At 36.3% G+C, this 21,747-nt stretch overlaps 2 protein-coding genes across 2 annotated transcripts; one reads left to right on the plus strand and one right to left on the minus strand.

Annotated features, from left to right (window-relative positions):
* Positions 1–11,049: 11,049 nt before the first annotated feature.
* On the minus strand, positions 11,050–13,992 carry apoda.1 (apolipoprotein Da, duplicate 1). Its single transcript, XM_032564636.1, has 5 exons — positions 13,882–13,992; positions 13,634–13,771; positions 12,721–12,842; positions 12,535–12,620; positions 11,050–12,447 (listed from the first exon to the last, which is right to left on the minus strand). The coding sequence occupies exons 2-5, from the start codon at positions 13,748–13,750 to the stop codon at positions 12,212–12,214; spliced, it is 561 nt and encodes a 186-aa protein (XP_032420527.1). The 5' UTR covers positions 13,751–13,771; positions 13,882–13,992; the 3' UTR covers positions 11,050–12,211.
* Positions 13,993–19,112: 5,120 nt separating this feature from the next.
* Positions 19,113–20,822, plus strand: LOC116722079 (apolipoprotein D). The gene is given in 7 exon segments (XM_075074329.1): positions 19,113–19,274; positions 19,354–19,487; positions 20,107–20,228; positions 20,330–20,363; positions 20,365–20,413; positions 20,485–20,573; positions 20,575–20,822. Coding segments are annotated over 6 exon segments (579 nt in total). The 5' UTR covers positions 19,113–19,274; positions 19,354–19,367; the 3' UTR covers positions 20,740–20,822.
* The last annotated feature ends 925 nt before the right edge of the window (positions 20,823–21,747 follow it).

The following is a 21,747-nucleotide window of genomic DNA, read 5'->3' on the forward strand; positions in this document are numbered from 1 at the left end:
CTATACTCACGGGATTTTTTTTTTTGATGACATTGCAATAGTTGCAGATAAATTTATGTTAAAGGTTTTAGTTGAAAGATACTTAGCTTTAGCTTAAAAATACTTAAAATATTTTTCTGATATTAATTTTTTTAAACATATCTGAAATAGTAAATCAAATAATAATATGCAGAGCTGGAGCTTCAACACTAAAGTTTCCCTCTTTCCAGATTTCTTCTGGTTTTGCTTTTTCACAATACCTACATGTTTTCCAGTCATCGCAAAACTTTTAAATACAAGACTGATAAAATGTTTTTAAATATTAAATTCTTTGATTCATTAGGTGAAGTTCTATAAACCTGTAGAATCGAGAACCGAATCAAATCAGATAAACTCATTAAAACAATTAACGTAACGAGCCACCATAAGCATACACAACACAAAACGTTTTATATTTAAGATATTGGAACAATCTAACAATGTTGTCCCTCTGAACTTTACAGACCTGCAAGCAAAATAGTCATTTTAAACCCAAGTGCTCAGCTTTTATTGTACTCCAGAAGTCTTAATTTACATTTCTGAGCACTTCAAGGACAGAAAGATTTTAAATTTTAAGATGATGAATGAATAAATTGAATTTATTTTTAATTAGAATGGTGTAATTTTTCTCTAAATGGTGACACATTTAGGATATTAAAATAATCAGACAGAAACTCATTTTGCTCAGAAAGGGTTCTTCTTATTTTTCACCAGAACATGTAAAGTCAAACAGATAATAATTCACTGATGTAGAAATCATTTAAGCCGTTAGAGTGAACCGTCGTTTATTACATGCCATCTGCAGAATTTCCAGGGGTGGCAGCACATGGAGTCTGTGTGCAGAACTATGTAGCTACAGTATAATTAAACTCTGAACAGGTGTTTCCAAGCACACTAAAACCCTCAATCCAGCCCCAGGAGTAGAAGAAAACACAAGCAGGATACAAGCCCATAATTTTAGCATACTGTATCCCTGGGTTGTTGGGAGTTTCACAACATCTGGAGAAGTTTGAGTTACTTTAAAAAAAAATCTGAAACTTGTGCCACTAACAAAGAAAATTATATATTATTAGACTGTAAATCATTATATTGCTGCACACAAAGTATGTAGAAAGGGGAGGAAAGTGCAGATTTCTTTCACCGTTCTCATGTGGACTGGATGCGGTCATCTGTGAAAACAACAACGGATTCATTACCACAAGCTCATAAAATAGAAAACAAAGATTTCCAAAAGTGGGAAATGATTACACTTGTGCTCGTTTTGAGGTTGCTGGGACCTGGGGAATGCCCTTCCTGTGAGTGTGACAGTTTATGAGACTAAAGGTTAGCAGGAAAACTGTAGGAATCTGTATCAACACGTAGCAGAAAATGTGCAACATCCTCCTGCAGGTAGTTGACATTTAACTCTCATTATAAACCAGCACCCAGGAAAACTAGCCGCATTTTCTTCCAGTGAATTTAGTGCTATTAGAATTTCACTCCCTGTATAAAAAAAAAAAAAAAGGTTCTGTTCAGAAGTTTGGGACTTATTTGAAAACCTAATTTAAGTCTTTTTGTTAAATTTCATGTTACTTAATACAAAGTATTTAAGGGTTAATTCCAATGTCAGCAACACATATTAAAAATAAAAGTCAAATTTTGTCAAACATTGGATTTTATATACCACAGCTTAGTTTCATTGCTATGTTGCAGTCTTTTCTGGAGTCATAATGTTTTTAACCAACTCTTCTGTGAGGAGAAAGTTATATGTCTTTGCAAAGTGCAAAACTGCAAGAGTGACTCATCAAGTCTTTACATTTTGTCTGCGCAGAGCCAGGCTATTTTGTGTTACTTTAAATTAAAGTAGTCTCTGTTGATGGGCTTTTATGCCTATATGTCTATTTTCGGTGAATGTTTCTTTTTTGTTCTGCCATCAAATGTTGACCTGTATATCATAAAATGATTCAAAGTAGAGATGCAAAGAGAAATCAGGGTGTGACGAGCAAAGGTGGGCAGTAACTGCTTACACACTTGTGTATATTTCTAGTACCTGTTGCACTGCATCCTACTTTTTTCTTGTAACACTACTTTTATTTGAATACGACTTCTGGCTACCCAGCCACCTCAAGTTATTTCACTCACTAAAGACCAACCACATGTTAACCAAGCAATGCAACAGACACACACTATGTTTGTACTCGCACTCCTTTGGTTTGTTTATCTCTGAAGTCTGCTGTGCCATTTTAAAATCACTAGTATAAATTATCACTGCAAGTATTTTTACACTTTTCTGTGATAGAAATGTATATTACTTACTTTTAAATGTTGATTTCTGAAACTGATCGTTGTGAACAGAAGTGGGTAGTAACTATTTACATTTTCTCAGTTATAGTTCTTTGTGGGGAAAATGTACTTTTAACAGTAGTTTTACCAGATCATGGTTTTACTTTTACATTATTAGTATTATTATGAAGTATTTCTACTCTTACTTTTGTATTATTATTCCACTAATAAAATACATATGCCCAACTTTATGTAAAATCATAAAGTTGCACGCATTATGCGTGTCAAATATTATTGCCTTAGACCAATTATAAAGAAATGATGAACGAGAATAGTTGGTAACTCTATTCTGTATATTTGTAAGGTTGTGTGTCTTCTGTGTGTATGCTCCTTTTTTCTAGCATGTTATTTAAAAAACAAAACAAAGTTGGACAGAACCAGACAGAAAACAGTACATTACGCCTAATTACAGCTTCAAAAGAGACTAAACAGAGACTTCAGTTTGTTTCTTTTTTTTACACACATTGTAAAACCAGAGTTGTAGTTGTTTTCGTACAGTTTCTGTCTCATTTATGGGGGTAGAAGGACATTTTAATCTCTTTATATTGACCCATCCAGATCTGAGACATTTTTCAAAAATTAATTAATGTGAAAAGACAGAGCATTTTATTAACAAAGCAGGAAATATATAAGCTGCTATCACTATTTCCAATCTTGCCACATATACTGATGTTTTAAGACATTAATGTTGGCCGCATCTGAGCATGGGAAAGTGGAATGAAGTCCTGTCATGTTTTTAATGTAGATGTGCCACTTCTTATACACTTTCAGTCTGAATACTGCATGCATACTGGGATTAATGGTGTGGAATTCATAGTGTCCTGCTGCAGTCAAAACCAGGTATATAACTTTTTTATGTCGTCTCGTTTAATTTTTTTTTTTTTCACATCAAAGGATCAACTGATAAGCTAATAATGACATTTAAATACTAAAAGTATGTGTAGTTGGACAGTTGTTGGTCAAATTATTCAGACAGGACGTTTTGGTAGTTTCACTTTTAATTTCAAGCATCCAGCATGCCGATTGAGGGTGCATTTACACCAGCTCTGTTTGATCCGCTTTAATCAAACTAGAAAGTTTGTTTGGAAGGTGTGAATCAAAAAGCAAACTAAAAACGTAACTTAGCTTATGTATCTAGCGCTAGCTGGAGAAATGGATCGTGGCTATTTTTCCCTAAGACAAGGGTAGAAGGTATGTCAACAGTGGCACAGACATTTAGTGAACGTGATATGTGAGGGATAATGTAGCAGATTTTATTCCACATTGTGATGGAGACCATGGGTTCCATCCCATGTTGATTATTGATATTATGTTGTTTTCAGTTCAAATGTGTTTGTATTAGTTTTTGTTTAGTTATATTGTGACATTTGGTGAACATTCTTTGTGGGGGGGGAGACTGGCCATCTTTCCTGTTCGGAGAATGTGGGAGAGAGGAGGAAATGTCAGTTCGTTTTGATTTAGATTAGTTCAATTTGAGTTAATTGAGTATTTGCCTTTCTGGGTGTGTCTCAGCAAGGTGGATCAGAGAGGGAGATGAATGCTCCTGGAGCATACCAACTTCCATTAAGAGGGGGAATACTCTGAGGATTTATATTTAGTTATATTTACTTTTGATTGACTTTAGATTAGTTTAATTTTAATAATTTGCATGCATGTAAATATTTGTTGGATCATTTATTGTTAGGTTTGTGTAAGTAGTGTTTGTTTGTCTTTTCTTTTTGGATCACCCCTTTACCTGGTGGAAGTGTTGGAACTTGCCTCAGGTATAAATGTCAGCTTCTTTGTTTCACTAAAGGGGAGGGTGCTGGTGTAATGAAGATTTGGAGCTCCCAAATAAATCCACCTCAAAGACATTTGTTGCCTCACTTCCTTCATTAAACGCAGAGCCTCCGCCGGTCAAAGTGACACACATGTCCAAAAAAGTACTTTTCCATCTCGTCTTTCCACATCCATAAAACGAAAAACAAACACACAGATGTGTTTAACCAACTCTTCTGTGAGGAGAAGGTTTCACTTTAACAAAGTCTTCAATAATGTACAACACCTAAAATAAAACATATAAGGCAAAAGATTTTTCAATTCAATGTTGATTAGTGTCTGCAGTAGGAGATGTTTGCTTTTCACATGGGGACAAGAGAAACATTTCTCTCTAGCAAGCAAAATGAACACCGACAGTTTGTCAGATGCAGCCTTCGTGTCACCAATGAAATATTTATGAACCTAATTATCTGCAGTAGAGGACAATATAGCAAACAATGTACCCATTGATTAAACTTTTCATTAGGCTTACCATGTTTATTGTCAGGATTGTTGCTGATACATTAAACATAAAGAACCACTGCTTAGTTTCCAGAGGCTTAAATATATTATAAAACTTACAAGGAACAACTTGTAAGGTGGAGTTGAGCTTGGACGTTTCCTATAAGGCTAAATACATTCAGGACAGCATAGTTGTTAGTGTAATTAGTTGCTGGTTCACATAAGGGTTTATTTTCTTTTTATGCATTTTTTTTACTTAAGCCACTGTCTTAACCTGTCAAACCACAATCATCTTTGGGACATTGTGGAACCAGGGAATTAAATGTTTCCAGTATATATGTTTTCTAATGTCCAGATCAATGGATAATGGACCCATGGAACAACAAATATAAAGATAAAAGCAAAAATGTTGCAGCAAAAACTTGGTGTAGATCATTTACTAGAATTTCTATTTTGACACTGAGTTCCTTGAGGAACTAAGCTCTATTTAATTCAACATGGTACAGTTGGCTGAATTAAATATCAGCAAAGGTAATGGGGTTGGTTCTCCAGACAAATTTCTGTTTTGTGTTCAGGGTTTTTGAGTTTAGTGGGCTGTTCTCTCGAGCACAGACACCTGGAAGCTTTTTATTTTCGCGTTTTTTTAAATAAAATATCAGACGCAAACAATCGCCGACATGTTTGGAGCACGCTTTACGTGATTCTTTCACATAAAACTCCCAAGCATATATCAAGTTTACTGTTGGGTTTTTTAAATGTTTTGGTGCCGGTGCTGTGCATGCACTTTAAAGTAGCTTATTTCCTCTTGTTAGATGCATTTTGTATTTGTATCAGTAATTTAATTGCACAAGTGTAAAGAATACATTTGCAGTTAAGGAAAAGTGATAAAATGTGATTTTAAGGTGAGAAAACTTGCCACAAGTTTGTCTTTCATCCTTGTAACTTGCATAAACAGCTGATGCAATTCATATTTTGGTCAAAATTAAATGAACATCAACATTACATTCAGAAAGATCATTTGTTTCTCTGAAATTAAACAAGAGACATCAAATCTCTAAGGGTGTATTCAGACCAACCCAGGATTAGATTCCTGAATCAGACTCTAATCCATTTGTCTAGAAAGTCAAAGTTTTTGAGGAGGTATGAATGCAAATTTGATTTCCAAAATTGACTTAAAAACCTGAACTCTGATCCGCCTAAAAACCGGTTGAAGTGGACTCTTAATACGGTAGAAAACCTGTCTGAATGCAACCTGACTAGAGACCATGTTTCAAAAGCAGGAAGTTAGGCTACAGTGCAGGACATTCTGGTCAATATACAGTATTACTTTCTGCCCTCTGGTTAACGAAGATGTTGTGTTGGTTGTCATATCAACGGGTTTGCATGCCAACACTAAGCAAGGAAAAGCAGAATATAAATTGTTTGAAGTTGTTTTACAACTTTTTGTCAGCTTATTGTCCCATTGCTGTGGCACTCTGCAGCAGCTGTAATTTTTAAACCTTTAATAAATGACAAAAACTGAACTAATTGCCTCGTTTGTTTAAACATAATCATCAAATAGGATGGAGAAATTTGCTTAGTCCTCTCTTGCATCTTGATAGAAACCAAACTGTTTATAGATTTATATCAAGGGAGAATACTTACAAACATCAGCAATTTTCTCAGCTTTAATTTAAGCCACGTTTATAGAAATTGGGCAAGAAATGAAGGCGCTGCGATCATTTTTGTGATTCCTGCTCATCCCGCATTAGAACAGCCTGGTTTAGTGGACAGACTCACCACGTAGTAATGGCGCCTACAGGAGCATCGCTAGCGTTAGCGGCTAACAGGCGATGTCCAGACTAATAATGTATATCAATGAAGAAATCCTACAACTGCTAAAATCTGACACTGCTCCGTTTTTGTGTACTTTTTGTGAAGAAGAAAGTTGGTTTTATGTCGATTCCTTCAGTAGTTCTTGGTGCAGCGCCCCCACAGGCAACAGGGGGAACAGGTTTTTCAGTTAGTTTTAGTCATTTGACACAGTGCAGTGTGAATGCGAGCTAGAGTTCTGAAAATGTAACAAATTTTGCAATTTTTGTCCCCAATCGAACCGAGTTTACCAGACTACACCCTAAATCTGTTTCTTCCAAAAGATTGATATTTTAGCTAGTAAAACATCAATAGCAATAGTGCCATTTTAAGATGCTAATAAGCAAAGAGCCTCATGAAGCCTTCGAGAGAGAGATGCACAATCCAATAAAGTTATTTTCCACAGAGCTGCTGTAGCCTGGATATTTCATAACATACAGTAAATGAGGCCAAACCGCAAAGCCATTTACGGCTGTGACTGAGGAAGAACCGAGGCGCATTATGCACCTGATTGTTCAGATTAATGAACATTTAAAATCTCTTTATGAATAATATGTGGGCCAGGGAGGATTGAGAAGTCGTGTCCATGAGGCAGTAAAATGGCACACATGTACATCAGAGGGGAATAAACGCTGTCACCTCGGATGAGCCTCGCACCAAGCACATCCACGTTGCTCCCGCCGAGGGGTCTGCGTCGAATCTGTGTCACACATGGTGTGAAACCGAGGCTGTTTGAAGCGAAGCCTTGGGACAGGGATCACACTCCGGCATGAAACGGGGTTTTATAAAAGAGGGGCGGGGAACGCTGTAGGTTTCAAGGCCAGTAAAGAGATTTCCTGCTGAGGAAACAGAAGAGCTCTGACGCCCAGGAGCTAATCACTGAGCGCTAATAGATTCAATCTGCCCTGACTGACAATTCCCCTATCCGAACATGACAGATTCCTCCTTAGTTCACTTCAATTCAGCCAACTGGAACAGACATAATGCATTTGAACATTTCTAACAAATGTTACATCCTAGAGCGTTGTCACTGAGTGTAAAGTTTTATCAAACTCTTTCGAAATATCAGTACTTGTAGATTTAAGCCTAGAACTTGCTAAAATGTAATTTTGTGTATTTGAATCCTTTAAAAATAATCTTTTTCTAACCAAATCTCAGAAGTCTCATTGCACAACGAGAAGCTGATGCAATCAGAACAAAGATTTTGCTTTCTGGCCGCCCACGTCCCAGCAGAGACCGGACTGAAGCTTTTCATCCAGCTGCACAGGAATGCTGGATGCACACTGCAAAAATAGACTGAAGTATCAGCCATTTTAAATAATTTAAGTTTGTTGTGGCTGTTATTGACTTGAGAAAAATATGAGCTTTCATTTTACTTTTTCATTCCCATGAAACTGCTGTTAGGATTAGTGTAGGATTTTCTCCCCCACCACTTTTATTTGTGACACAGGGGACTCCCTGGATGTGACATTATTCTCTTCTCAGGTCATGCACAGGGTAACCTCCAGTATATTGTGTTTTTGCGGCAGAATAACTTTGCTTTCTCTGCAGACGCAAGATTAAAACCATAAAGACACAGAGAACTCTTTGCTTCAACAATAGTTGAAACCTTTCCTTTTATATCTTTGAATCTTCTACTGATACGTTATCTGTGACTTAATGATGCGTTTTTAAAGTGAATCATGTGTAAATTATATATATATGTATATGTAACCATTTTCATATATGCATATACTGTTGTTTTGATATGTCAAAGACTTTAGAGGATATGTTTGATTCACTGTAAACAAATATTTCCTGTTTAATAGGGATTAAACATACATCCATATTCAATAAGTCAGAATATTATCAAAATATTTATTTCAGTAACTACATACATAATGTAGAAGTTTATAATATTGATATTGACATTTTCAGCCAAATTGGTATCGGTATTGAATCTATAGTAGCATAGAAAGATTGACACTTTAGTTTCAGATTCCATCTTGAAATTTTGTTTTATTTTTGTGTTGTAGTTTCTCAACTTTACCTCCAAACAAATTGTTTTGATTTGCTCTCAAATTCTAATATTTTGAGCTTAAGAAAAGGAAAAAGACATAAAAATCATGTCAATATATTGTTCAAGTAGTTTTGTACACACCTATAAACTTTGTCCAAAAAAATGACTCAAAGGAAAAACTTACAAAAACACCTGAAAGTCAGAAGTTTGAAAACTTAAATTAAAGCTATTCTGATGTTGGGTGATTTTGCCAAAACAATTTCCCTTTTCCCTGCTGTTCTGAGAGATAAACTTTTGTTGTGATATTTCCCAGCACTGGAAACAGAGGTGAGGTGCAGGCGGTTGCTGCCAGCGTGTCTCATGTATGCAGGAGACTCTTGACAGTTTTGTCCACACAGCTGGGATTGTTTTATTGGTTATAGTAAGAGTAAAAATAAAAAGTCCACAACTGTACTTCTGTTTTCCTCCTACCATGTATAATCCTATTTCCCAGAGGAGGAGTTAGACATCAGGCTTGAAAGAACTTTTTCTTGGGAAAAGTCTGTGGAAATCTTTGAGCTTTCAAAGTTTGAATCAGTTGAAAAAAGAACTTCAAGAATATTTATTCATTATTCACGTCAAACATATTCTGATCTTTTATGGTTTGTCTTTCCGTTTTTGTCAGTTTGGTTTCTTATTTATGTTTTTTGTGAGTAAAAACCTTGAAATATAGATTTGTTTGAATAATAAATATAGTCTCTGGAATACAGTAAAATTTCCAGGAGATTTTTTTCTAGAAGACTTTCGATAACATGTTGGTAGAGACCATTTATAGTGCTATAGTGTTGATGAATATCCTGTTTTTTTTTGTTTGTTTTGTGACTTTTACTACAAATTATTCTTTGACAAGTCAAATACATATTTTTAGAAATAATTTCTAAAATATTCAAAAGAAAATGCAGCTTTGAAAAGAGAAATTTATATTGGATGCTACTGACACGCTATTGGCTGGCGTTTGCAAAGCAGCCAATCGTAGAGCGGTATTCATTTTCCTTGCCGTTTATTGGCTGCACCTCTAAGCGGGTTTGGGTTTAATACCTCAATAAGTAGAATTAGATACTAGTGTTTGTCATTTGTAGTATTTGTTATGTTTGACCTGAAATTTACAGAAATATCTTTAACTAGTCCGACAAGTTTGTATTTTTAGGCTTGTGATTAGAATGGTTTGTGTCTTACCTTTTAACATACTTGAAAAAACTTTACGTGTGAATGAGTATTTGCTTCCCCCAGCCTGTCAGACAGCAAACATGCATCTTACAGGAACAAAAGCAAAGCCAGTCTGCTCTTTACTGGTAATACAACTAAAAAACACATTTAGAAAACAGCGTTGAAACAACAGACTGAGAAGAAAACGCTGCCTCTCACTTTTATTAGACCATCATTAACTCTTCCTGCTGCTAATCTCTGCTCCTCATTCAATCAGTATACAGCTTGTTATTCTGTGCAGCAGCTCCTAATGAACTTTCTGCAATTTGGCTCCTGATTAACACCTAAATTATCTGATGAACTACTTTATAATCAAGAATCATCAACCACAGATTTATCCACCCAGGACTTTTTTTCACAAGTTATTTATTTTCAGAGGAGCTGGTTTTATCTTTTGAAACCATGGTTAATTTACTTTTTAATTCACAATTATGCACAACCTACTGTTAACCTATTATGTAAAATATACTGAAGCTAAAACATTCCAGTTTTTATAAACTTATTTTAATATTTCTGTCCTGGTATCTGCTTGCTTTAGCAGTCCTGACATTGTTTAAGAGGATTTCTTGTCTTCTCTTTGCAGTATTTAAGCTGGCAGAGCTCCTCTTTGTATATCTGAGGAGTTTACATTCTTCTCTATGGGGGTAAGTGCCACATCTGAGCTGTGTACCCTATGATCCAGGTTTTACTCCCACTCAGCCCAAGCCTGCTCACTGTGGAAAGCCCACAGAGCTGTTCAGATTTAGTGAGCAAGCGTGATCTGTAAGTTTCATCTAATTAAATCTACAGTTTCATGTATAATTGTGTGCGTCTAGCGAAGCCTCTGTAGGTTGAGTCATTGAGTTGTTATTGAAGGGAACTATGAATGTTTATGCTGGTGTGTGTGTGTGTGTGGTGTGTGTGTGTGTGTGTGGGTGTGTGTGTGTGTGAGAACACTCTGCACACCGCTGCTGAAAAACCACCAGGATGCATCCTGGAGAGCATCATTCATCGCAGCTCTTCGCCACCTGCGTGGCCTCTGACAGCTCCCCCTCCTTATTATGCTGAACAATGAAAACTGCCACAACAATATAGCAGAAATTTATGCAAACATACAGCAAAAAACAACTGTGTCCTGTTTTGTTTGTGCAATCTAGACAGCAAAAGTGTTAGAAAGACAGGTGCACAAGTCACTGCACTGAAGAAAAATGCTGTATTTTAGTCAGATATCTTTTCCTCTCTACACAAAGATCTGTAAATGTGGATCAATAATTTAACTTCATCTATTAAACTTGCAAATACCTATTATAAGTAAACTTTTTATGCCTATTATTTCTTTTTATTTTTGTGCTGAATGTCGTAAAAATCACAAATGCTGTTTTTAAAACAAGGTTATTTACTCTGTCTGCAAGCTCAGGTACAGATAAACTCAAAATTACTGCAGATTTCATTTTTAAATGACTTTCATTCAACCAAAAATGTTTATTTATGGTGCTTGTATGTCTCAAAAGAAAATAAAACAACATCAAAAGAGCATCAAAGAAAAAAAAACATTTACTTTACTTCCAGTAAGACTGTTGATTGAAGTTTTAAAAAATAATTTAAACCAAAATCTGCAAGAGGTGTGAATAATCTTGACCTTAACTATCAATTATTTTTCAATATAAAGTCTTCTCTTTTTTTTTTTGCTTTAAAGTTAAAAGCCAACAGGAATCTGATAAGAGTTTTTGGCTACAAACAAAAAGTAATTGAGACAGTAAAGTGGTTGCATGAACACATTGTTTTAAAAGTGAATAATGAAAAAAAAAAATCAGTACATTGTTAATGGCAACAAAATTACAGCAAATTTATTTAATTTCTGAGATTCAATATTTAATAAAATATTAACTGTTTTGAAACAGAGTTTTTACTTTCAAAACATTTTTATTCTCTTATGCAAATTGTTTAATTGAAGACTGTTCCTAGTAGCACATTTTATTGTTCAGGCATCCATAGATTATATTCTGCAGTTTAATACATATTCCACAAAGGTTTTATATCAGTCATCAAAAACAAAACTGGCATCTGATTGAGGTGAATAATCCCAGAAAAATGCTTCACGTTAATTTGTCAAAAAAATCAACAGAGATCACATGTTTCCCTGAACCTAATAGGACTAATGAGATCCTTCATGTTTGCAGTTTGAGAGACTAATAGATCAATCAGTATCATGTGTTTTCACTGAAAAAAAAACAGCTGTTTCCTGCTAATAAAATTCATCTAGTCCACTGAGGCTTGCCTAATAAGAGATGTTTGATTAAAAAAGACTAAATGTTTTAGCAAATATTTTTTCAGATAGACATAAAGCCTTCTCATATCAGATTATGTACTGTAATCAGCAAGCAAACAGCTGAGATTACTCTATTCATTACAACTGCAATGAAATATTAAAACTCTTCTCTGTAGAAGTAAAGAGTGGGGAGAAAAAAAAAAACCTGCAATCGTTTCTCTTCTTCCACCAGCAACAGCGCCATCTTGTGTTGCTTTTCCGCCGCAGCCTCAGAGAGTTTTGTCACATCCCTGCTGCCTGCTGGGGATCATCCGGGTCACGTCGATGTTGTTGGTGGCGAAGGTCTCCCTGGCCTTCTCCACGGTGGCGTCCGGCAGGCTCCGGGTGCGGCCCAGGATCCAGGCGAAGTCCACATGGAAGAGCCTGAGGACGTCTGTGCAGGAGTACACCAGGGCAAAGTCCACGTAGTCAGTGGACAGGATCCAGTAAGGGGAGTAAGGGAGGACTACATTGAATAGACGCAGAGAGTAAAGTCAAAGGTCAGAACATAAACAAGAGGTGGTAATTTTTACTCCGATGTATTCCCGCTGACCGTAGGAGTAGGTTATTCCCAGTTTAGCTGGATTCTTTGGATCCTCTATCACTCCAGTCCCCACGATTTTCCTCACCTCTCCTTTTCTGACACACAAACACACACAGAGGTTTTACGCAGCGCTAAACGGTGCCAACAAGCACCTCCTGACACATTTCCACAAGGTTCCCGCTCGCAGTGACTCACAGTATTTCCGAGCTGACCACTCGAATAGAGTTGTCCGTCGTCAGAGTGAAATTGGTCTCGATGCAGCGGCCCTTCTCAAACTGGGCCGGCAGCTTGGCAATTTCAAACCATCTCCCCATGAACTGCGAGGGCCAGGGACACACAGGTTCAGAGGCAATTTAGAGCGGCGTGAGAGGAGACTATGAATAAATCTACATACTGTAATGGGTTTACAGAAACATGCGACAGGTTAGCTTTCAGGCCCGCTCTGTATCTGCAGTGGAAAGTCATTAAGTATCCTGCACTCTCGATTTTTTTCCTCTCAAGGACAATATGCTAGAGAATATCTTAGTGAGTCTGCACTTAAGCATCACTTTATGTTCCATTTCAGTTAAATAGTAGTTTTGCACTGTTTGAGAACAGATAAAATGATAAGATGTTGCTTCTTTGTGTTAAAATAGGAGAAATGCATGAACTATTTTTGATTTTGAAATACTGCATATTCATTGTTCAATGTATTCCATCTTATTTAATGTCAGTTTTAATACACAAAACTTTACCACAGTGAGATTTTGTTATTTTTAACAATTCCAGATAAATGCATTCCCGGCATTTTGTAATGTGAAGCATGACTTGTAAAATTTTAACATGTAATAATAATAACTTCACAGTTTAGACAGCAAGTAGATTTGCACAAATGTTTTAAATTCACTTTTTCAAAAAGGTTTTAAAAATATTAACGCCTATTGTAAAATTATTTTTAAAGACACCAAGATAGAGTTTTGCAATATTTTTAATGCTGTTTATTTCTAATGTTTGGTAAGAAAAAGGAAAGAAAAAAGCAACTTAAATTGTGAGACTTGACTGCTGTTGAAACTTTTGTAATCAGGTCAATCAAAGACAATTTGGACTCATGCTAGGAATCCTCTGTTACCTGTTTAAGGATGAAGGCGGGCTGGACTTCTGGTTCTGGACACGGACCCCAGTGGGGAACCTGAGCCCAAATGATGGGGATTACAAGCACAAAAATTGAAGCCAGAAACACCCTCATGGTAAGAGCAGGCTGCGTCACCTGCAGAAAAGCAACAAAAGCTGCTGTTATTCAGTTCCATTCTACAAATATTACACATTTTAAAAACAAAGGATTGTTTAAATTAGTCAGAGAAAGTACATTTATCTTACCGGTTCTGTTCTTCTTTGTGGATCCGTGTTCTCTCCTCAGAGATCTCAGGGTTTGACTCAGAGATGTTGTTCTCCACAAAGCTTTTGCTCATCTCTGAAATCAATGAGATTCTTTGTCTTTCTCCAGTTTTATTACTGGCGCAAAGCCGGTTATTACCAAATCAGAGTCATGGGTGACGCTCTGGCTGGAATGTCACAAAGTTATCAGAAGGTTCTGCTGCTTGAGGTGGGCTGCAATGGGAACTTGTGCTTTTTTTATTCTAATTTTTCAGCTTTTTCCACTGATTTATCTACAGTCAGAAGTGTGCATACCCCCATTACGTGACAAGGTTTCTTTCAGTTATTTCAAAGATTTTTTTCCATGTTCAAGGTGAGGATATATTCAAATTCAAAAATACTTTATTAATCCCAAAGGGAAATGAAGGGTTGTTGTAACTCATTAATTTAGATTCTTCAAAGAGTTATTGAACATCATAATGGCTGCTGGAATTTTCTGCAGCAGTCTGTACTGCACTGAAGATGAAAATGCCTCTGACTGAAAATGCTCTGCCTTCCCAAGACAGTTTACGCAGGTCAAAAATGCACCCAACGCTTCAAGTTCGGCGCCTGTGCACTTTGAATGCAAGCGCTTGACATTTTGCTCTACATGTAGCGTTTCATGCGTCTGGTTTACATTCAAAATCTATGTGGAGGCAAGTCGAGGGCGCATTAGATTTTTCAAAATTGCTGTAGCTGTTGTTTTCCGTTGCTGGGCTATTTGTTGGATGCGTTGGACGCCCTTGACGCGTCAAAACGCTCCAAACGGTTCAAATCGCGCCGCGAACGGTGCCCTTAACTCGCCTCTGCATAGACTTTGAATGTAAACCAGACGCGCCTGACGCTCAAAACGCATTTGGTGAGAACGCACCATTAGATTTTTAATGGAAATCTTTTAAATTGACCTAAATTCAATTAAAGAATATATTAATCTCCAAAGGGATTTATTGTTTTGTCTTGCTGGAAAATGAACCTGCTCCCCAGGCTAAACTGGTTTTCTTCCAGGTTTATCTGGCTTAATCTCTCGGATTTCAATTTGACCAGATTCCCTTTCCCTACTGAAGAAAAGCACACCAGAGGATGCTGCTGCCACCACCATACTTTGTCCTGGCGATAAAATGTTCAAGGGGAAGTAAAGAGTTTTGTATGTGGGCCAGACTGTTCAATTTTGGTCTGGTATGATAGGATGAGTTAAATTTAAATGCACACCGCACTTTTCAGATATCTTTTTATTTTTTTTATGAAGATTTTAAAAATGCTGCATTGTTTTCTTTTCATTTTACAAGTATAAAGTCCTGATAAGCTAACAATAAATCACTATAAATAATAATTTTATACTCTTATTGTTATACAATAAATACTGAAGTTTGTGGTTTCAAGACAACATCATGTGGAAAAGTTCAAGGAATATGAATATTTTAAACCTTTCGCTATTTTTTGAAAGGAATGGATTTTGTGCAGCAAGGACATACAAAGACAAGGTTAAAAACTTTAAATAATTTCACAGGAAACTTTAGATACCATAAAAATGAGAAGTGTTTGCTAGAACCTGAGTCGGTAACCTGACATTTTATTATCTTAAAGGTCCTGTTGCTGTTTGATAACACAAATATTCTAAAATTAACACAGTGATTTACATGCAGAAATCTATTAAATACTGTCTGCTTCCAGACAAAGCCCTCCGACAACAAACAAGATTAAACTAAAGAAGAAAAAAAGATCAAAAGGCTCAATTTCCAGCTAATATATCCAGCTTGTATTTCAGGGAGGAATGACTTGTTAGCTGCAGCCAGACACATCAAAGCCCCGTTAAAGCAGCAGTGGCTGCTTTCTGCCAGGACGGAGGCAATGAGCTCGACTGGTCAGAAGATCAAGGAAAGAAGCGAGCGCACAGCCAAAGGGGCTGCAGGATAATGAGGAAATATCAAAGAGCTGAGAAATGTATTAAAGATGCAGCATGCAAAGGTGGATCCTGAGGAGAGTTTTGGTCACTTTTAATCTTATCACAAGGATTGCGTATTTGGATTTTCTTTTTTGTGCTGGTCTTCTGTCCCGTGAGGTTTCACAAATTATAAAATTGCAGGGTTGTTTCAATTATGTTTCAGGCAAAACGTTCTTATGTTTGAATCCCTGCATGGAGTTGTTCGCCTGGTGCATGAGTGGGTTCTCTCCAGGTACTCCAGTTTAAGAGTTCAACACGCCAGGAGGCAATTATAAGTTTCCTGTGACCTTCATCCAGAAGCATACTTAGGGAAACCCTGTGGACCTATGATCTTGTGGTTTGTGAAGGCAACAATATGTCACTGCAAAGGTGATCTGTTGTTTTGACTTGGAGCAGAAAAGGAGCACTGACTTACTGAAATAGTTTCTTGTTTGAAATACTAATATCAGGTTGGCTGTTTTGTTGAATTAATCATACAACAGAACATATTTTACCTTTAGGATTGTCAGATATGAGAGTTGGCTCTGTGTTTTTCTCCACTAGAGGGCAGCAGAGGAGCTTTAATATGCTTGAGCAATGTGAAATCAGCGGATCCTTTCTGGAAATTAAACAATATCCTCATACTGAGTTTTCATGACCAGGCACTTGTTTCTGTTTTCATCCAAAAAGAAAGTTTTCAAAGTTTAAAAAAGACAGAATTTTATCTTTTATCTTCTAGCATTTAAGGCATAAAAGTTTGTTTCATTGACCAAACAAAAAGTAGATTTGTGTTCAGCAAATTGTTGCTGGTTCACATTTCAGCTCCACACCTAAAAGAAAAGGTTGTGTAACGGCTGCGGTAAAGACTCACATGCCAGAGCAAATGCAGCCTTGCTGCTGATGCCCCTGCAGCTGTGCACATATACAAGCTGTACATTACCACAAAGGGAGGACGGAAAACCCTGAAAGTGAGCAGCAACACACGTGCACTAGAGCTTGAGAATGTTTCCTGCTGCTGCTGAGGGATGACTGAGATCAAAACCTCGAGGACGATCTGCCACCTGAACTGAACCGACCGCTCTGATGGTTATTCAAAGAACATCCCAAGGAGAAATGTGTTTAAATCTGTAAGACAGGAAACTGCAATAGTGACTGGATATGGCGAGTTTATAGTTGAATCCGTAAAGGATTTGTGGTTGAACTATTCCCCTACTCATAAACTATTACTGTTTAATTTATAAAGCACTTTAAAACAGCAACAGCTGCGACAAAGTGCTGTACAGATCAAATCAATAAACATTAAAAATATGGAAAGGACAAAATAAAAAGACAATAGAATGCTAAAGCAGAGTTTATAGAAGTACTATAGCTGCATTTTTAGGAGGAAAGCTTGCAAGGCTGCAAACACCGTCTCCTCTGTTGTACAGGAGCTGCAGCATCAGATTCTTTTTGCTGCGCATCACAAACTAAGATGGCACCACGAGGAAAAAACATTATGTGAAAATGAGGAAGTTACAAACTGAATATGACTCAAGACATCAAGATCCGTGTTTGGATTTATCTGCAATTCTAGGTGTGAGTGTAAAAGAGTGTGGGAGCAAAGACATAAACCAGAACCAGTTACACCAGTTCTGCCAGCGGGAATGGGCCGAAATCCCAGCAAACTATTATAAGATGCTTCTAGAAGATACCTAAGACATTTTTCAGCCAAAACAAAAGAAACAGGCAAACTTCTGAATTAAAATGAACATTTAGGGAGGTTTTGGCCAACTGATTTTGCCTGTCATTGAGATCTGTTGCTTTGGTTATGAATATGGGTATAGATACCGGAGGGGTTTTTTGTTTGGTTTTATTGCGGGGTTTGACTTTGGGGAGCTGAGATGCAAAGGAGGGTTGGGTTTGTTGTCTAGTTTTATTTTTAATTTAATTTTTTTTTTCCTTTAGTTGAAAAAGCAACGAAAAAAGAGCTGAAACTTGTGCATTGCAGTTGTTTAGCTATACTACTGACACAACTGGCTTTCTTTATTTGAGACAAAATCAATATAATTCTTCAGAAGACATTTTGTTAGTTTTAGATCATGATATATTCAACAAGAGTAAATAATTTAACAAACCTAACCTCAAAAGATTTGTGTTATCTAAGTTTATTTACCTTGAAGCAGGTCAGTCGGTTGTGTAACGTCTCGTTCGTTGTCCATTAACTGAAAAGCATTTAACTTTATGGTTAAAACGTATATTGTATGTAATTTTCCACCAACACAAAAAGCCTTTTGGGTCTGGATGTTTTTAAAGCCAAAGGTCAGATTCAGGTGAAGGTTGGTGAGTTCAATAAATGTGTTGCGCATACAGCTGGAAGATTTTATAATCATTTTAAAACTTACCAGTTTCCTCTTGTAGCCTAACTAAGCAGCATTGATTTTTAGCAGAAATATTTGTCTCCCTTTTATTCTAGAATGAAGTTTCTTTCCAGTTTCATCCATAAATCCTCAAAAATGTTAAAATTTTCATCAACTATTATAGAAACAGTCATGTTAATTTGCAGATATAGTCCTAATCTGGTGCAATAAGAGCAGAGAAGAACAGATTAACAGTATTTTGTAGATTTTACAAACAAAAACTGCTATAGTGCACTGATGTAACTATTTTGTTCATTTTATTTTAGTTTTCTGAGCAACCCAGACCTGCAGGTTTCTATGTTTTTGTTTTTGGATGAAATGCTTGAAAGTCAAACCATTTTTACTTAAGGTTTTATCAACTTTCAGTCATCTGTAAAGTTATTTTAATTTAGACTAAATGAAGTTAAAACTCCATAATTTAGTGGACTAGGATATAAACCTTGTCAGTAGAAAGTCTTTTCCATAATTTTCAATAAACCACAGAAAATTAAAAGATAATAATGGAATAAAATCATTGTTGTGTTTTTTGGTTATGGATTAATATTTCATTTCATCAACATGCTTTTTAATGCTTAATGTCATGTCAGGCAAAACAAATCTTCCCCTCGTCTGTAAAATGGTTGAAAGTTGAAATATATTTTTACATTGGAGATTTTACTTTTATAACAAGAACTATTCTAACTTTATTTCAGATTATGATGCAAACAGGCAGTCAAATTTAAATAAAAAACATTTCTTAAAATGTGAGCCTGCTTGCAAGATTCTGCAGCCTTTGTAGAAATTAGAATTACAGTCAAATTTATGTTTTTCTTAAATAAATGTCTAAAGCTACTGGAGTCCAGATAAGTTCACCATGTACCAGACTAATGATGTAACCAAACTTTGTGGAGGTGAATATCTTTGGTGAGAGTCTGTTTCATTTGAATAGGTGCCAGTTTCTCACTTCATCAAACAACAAGGAGGGGCTGAAGACTGGAGACGTTTGGGTCTTTAAAAGCCTCCAGAAACGGGATGTGGTCACTCCTGCTGGTTTCACACAGGTGAGCAGTCGACACCTTCCTAAAGCAGCTGGATTTTGACTCGTCTTTCAGCTGCTGTTTTCTGTTTTAGTCTCTGCAGACTGAGGCGACAAGATGAACGCTGTGCAGATTCTTACTTTGACTATGCTGCTTGCTGCTGGAGGCAGCGACCAGCTTCTCAGGTCTGGAAAATGTCCAAATCCTGCAGTCCAGGCCAACTTTGATGCTGCCAGGGTGAGCAAAATTTGATCTAATGTGATAAAGTAGCCAAAAATTGTACTCGAGTAAGAGCAGCACTATTTTAACATATTCATTCTCAAGTAATAGTAGAAAGTAGCCAAGAAATGAAATAAAAAAGTATTTGGTAAAAAGGCGACTCAAGTACTGAGTAACTGATCAATCATTTTAATATTTTAAAATGACATCATCAGATTGACCAAAATATAAATTTATGCAGAAATTCTAGTATTTTATAGATCAAAGTGAAAATAATTATAAAATAAGGCTAAAGAAATATTTTTCTAAATCAGCTTCTTTAAAAAAAAAAAAAGATTATGAGACTAAGTGTCTTTATCTGGTGAATTTTTGGTTAAAATGTTTATCCTTTATTCAGTGGGAAGAGAATCCAGACGTTTTACTCAACTAATAGTAGCGATACTTTAAAATTACTGAAATAAAGTCAAATATACCGACTAATAAAAAGTCATTATTTCCCAAAAACATACTCCAGTAAACGTACGTAAGTAGTTACTACGCCACTCTGATGATGTGAGACAAACTCAAAAGTCCTGTTTCGTAACTAAGCTGCTGTTTTCTTTGTGTTTGAAGTTTAATTACTGTGGTTCCTCTTCAGTATCTTGGTAAATGGTTTGAGATCCAGAAGCTGCCAACAACTTTCCAGAAAGGTCAATGTGCCACCGCCGACTACAGCCTGAAGAGTCCCGGAGTCGTTGGAGTCTTCAACAGAGAGCTGCTGTGAGCAAAACTCCCTGCTTGTTTATGAACATAATCAGTCAAACAAAGTCCTGCAGCTTTTAATCGTGAACAGAACTGATTTATTTATTATTAACCTGCAGTGACAATGGAACCATCAGCTCTGCTGTTGGCACTGGCTAAAGTGAAGGACCCTGCTGAGCCGGCCAAGCTGGAGGTCTCTTTCTCCTGACGGTAAGCAATTTTCCTTCAGAAATGAGTCTATTTATTCAAGATCTTTAAAATTCTCCTGCTGCTGTTTTGACTCTAGACGTTCCTCCCGGTCCGTACTGGGTTCTGTCCACCGACTACGACAGCTACACGCTGATCTACGGCTGCACAGAATACAGGCCTGTTCCACGTGGAGCTGTCCTGGATCCTGAGCAGGAGGCCCACTCTGCCCAAAGAGACCATTGAGGATCTGCTCAGCATCTTGTCCTCCATCGGTGTCAGCGTGGACAAGATGGCCGCCACCGTTCAGGACGAGACTTACTGCAGTCCCATGAACCAATGAGACGGAGTCGTGTTAAGAAAGCAGTCCCTATGAGGAGCATCATCTTGTTTAAAGAAATGTGTCTTCTACGTGGTTGTATTTTATTTTGTGGAAATAAAATTTTTGATTCTTATATTCCAAAAAAGGTATTTTTTATTCATCATTTTGGTTCAATGGTTGCATTTAACATCTCAGTTTAAACTGTAAAAGTTACATTTAAAGCTTATTTTTATATCTTTAAGTTAGATTGATTTGTTTGGCAGGGAAAATATATAGTTAATTAACATTGCTGTAAATAATTGCCTATTTTTTTAAAGTTATGGAAAATGTATCTTGCTAAAAACAAGTAAAAGGCTAAATAATGACAAAAAGTTAAAATGCAAAATATGTGAATTCTGTCAATAAATATAAAACAATAAATACCATTATTATGAAAGTACAAGCATTAATTAAAACAACTTTAATCCTTCATTAGGATGGCAAAACATAAGTGGTTGCATAGGAATAGGAAAAAAAAACTTAATTTGTAAATAAAAATGTATAGCCAGTTTTCACCTGACATTGATTTAAAAACTAAATAACTAACAGCCACTTAGATTTATTTTTTTTTCTTTGATGGCAGTAGAGTTTAAGGTCAGTGCTTAAAAACTGTCTGACATACGTTTCAATCAATTGATTGAATCAATCAATCAATTCAAATAAAGAAAATCCTGTCGCTTCATAAGATGACAAAATTCATCTGATGCTCAATATTATGAGAAAATCTTTAAACAGGCATTTCATTATCCTGTGGCGGGATTGTTTAACCATCACAGCATCTTGGAGTCAAATTTCCTTCAGGCACATTTTAATAAAATAGGGGAGCTTGTTCATAAAACCTCCATGGAACAAATGACTACATATTGCACAAAGTTTATTTAATAGAAAATACATTTTTGCAGATAAAAGTAGTCAAACTTTATCCAGAATGCTATAGAAATATTTCTGTTGTTTTACACAGAAGTTTCAGTCATTAATGAATTCATTTAA

Source organism: Xiphophorus hellerii, chromosome 6 (genome assembly GCF_003331165.1).
Source record: "Xiphophorus hellerii strain 12219 chromosome 6, Xiphophorus_hellerii-4.1, whole genome shotgun sequence".
NCBI classification, from domain to species: Eukaryota; Metazoa; Chordata; class Actinopteri; order Cyprinodontiformes; family Poeciliidae; genus Xiphophorus; species Xiphophorus hellerii.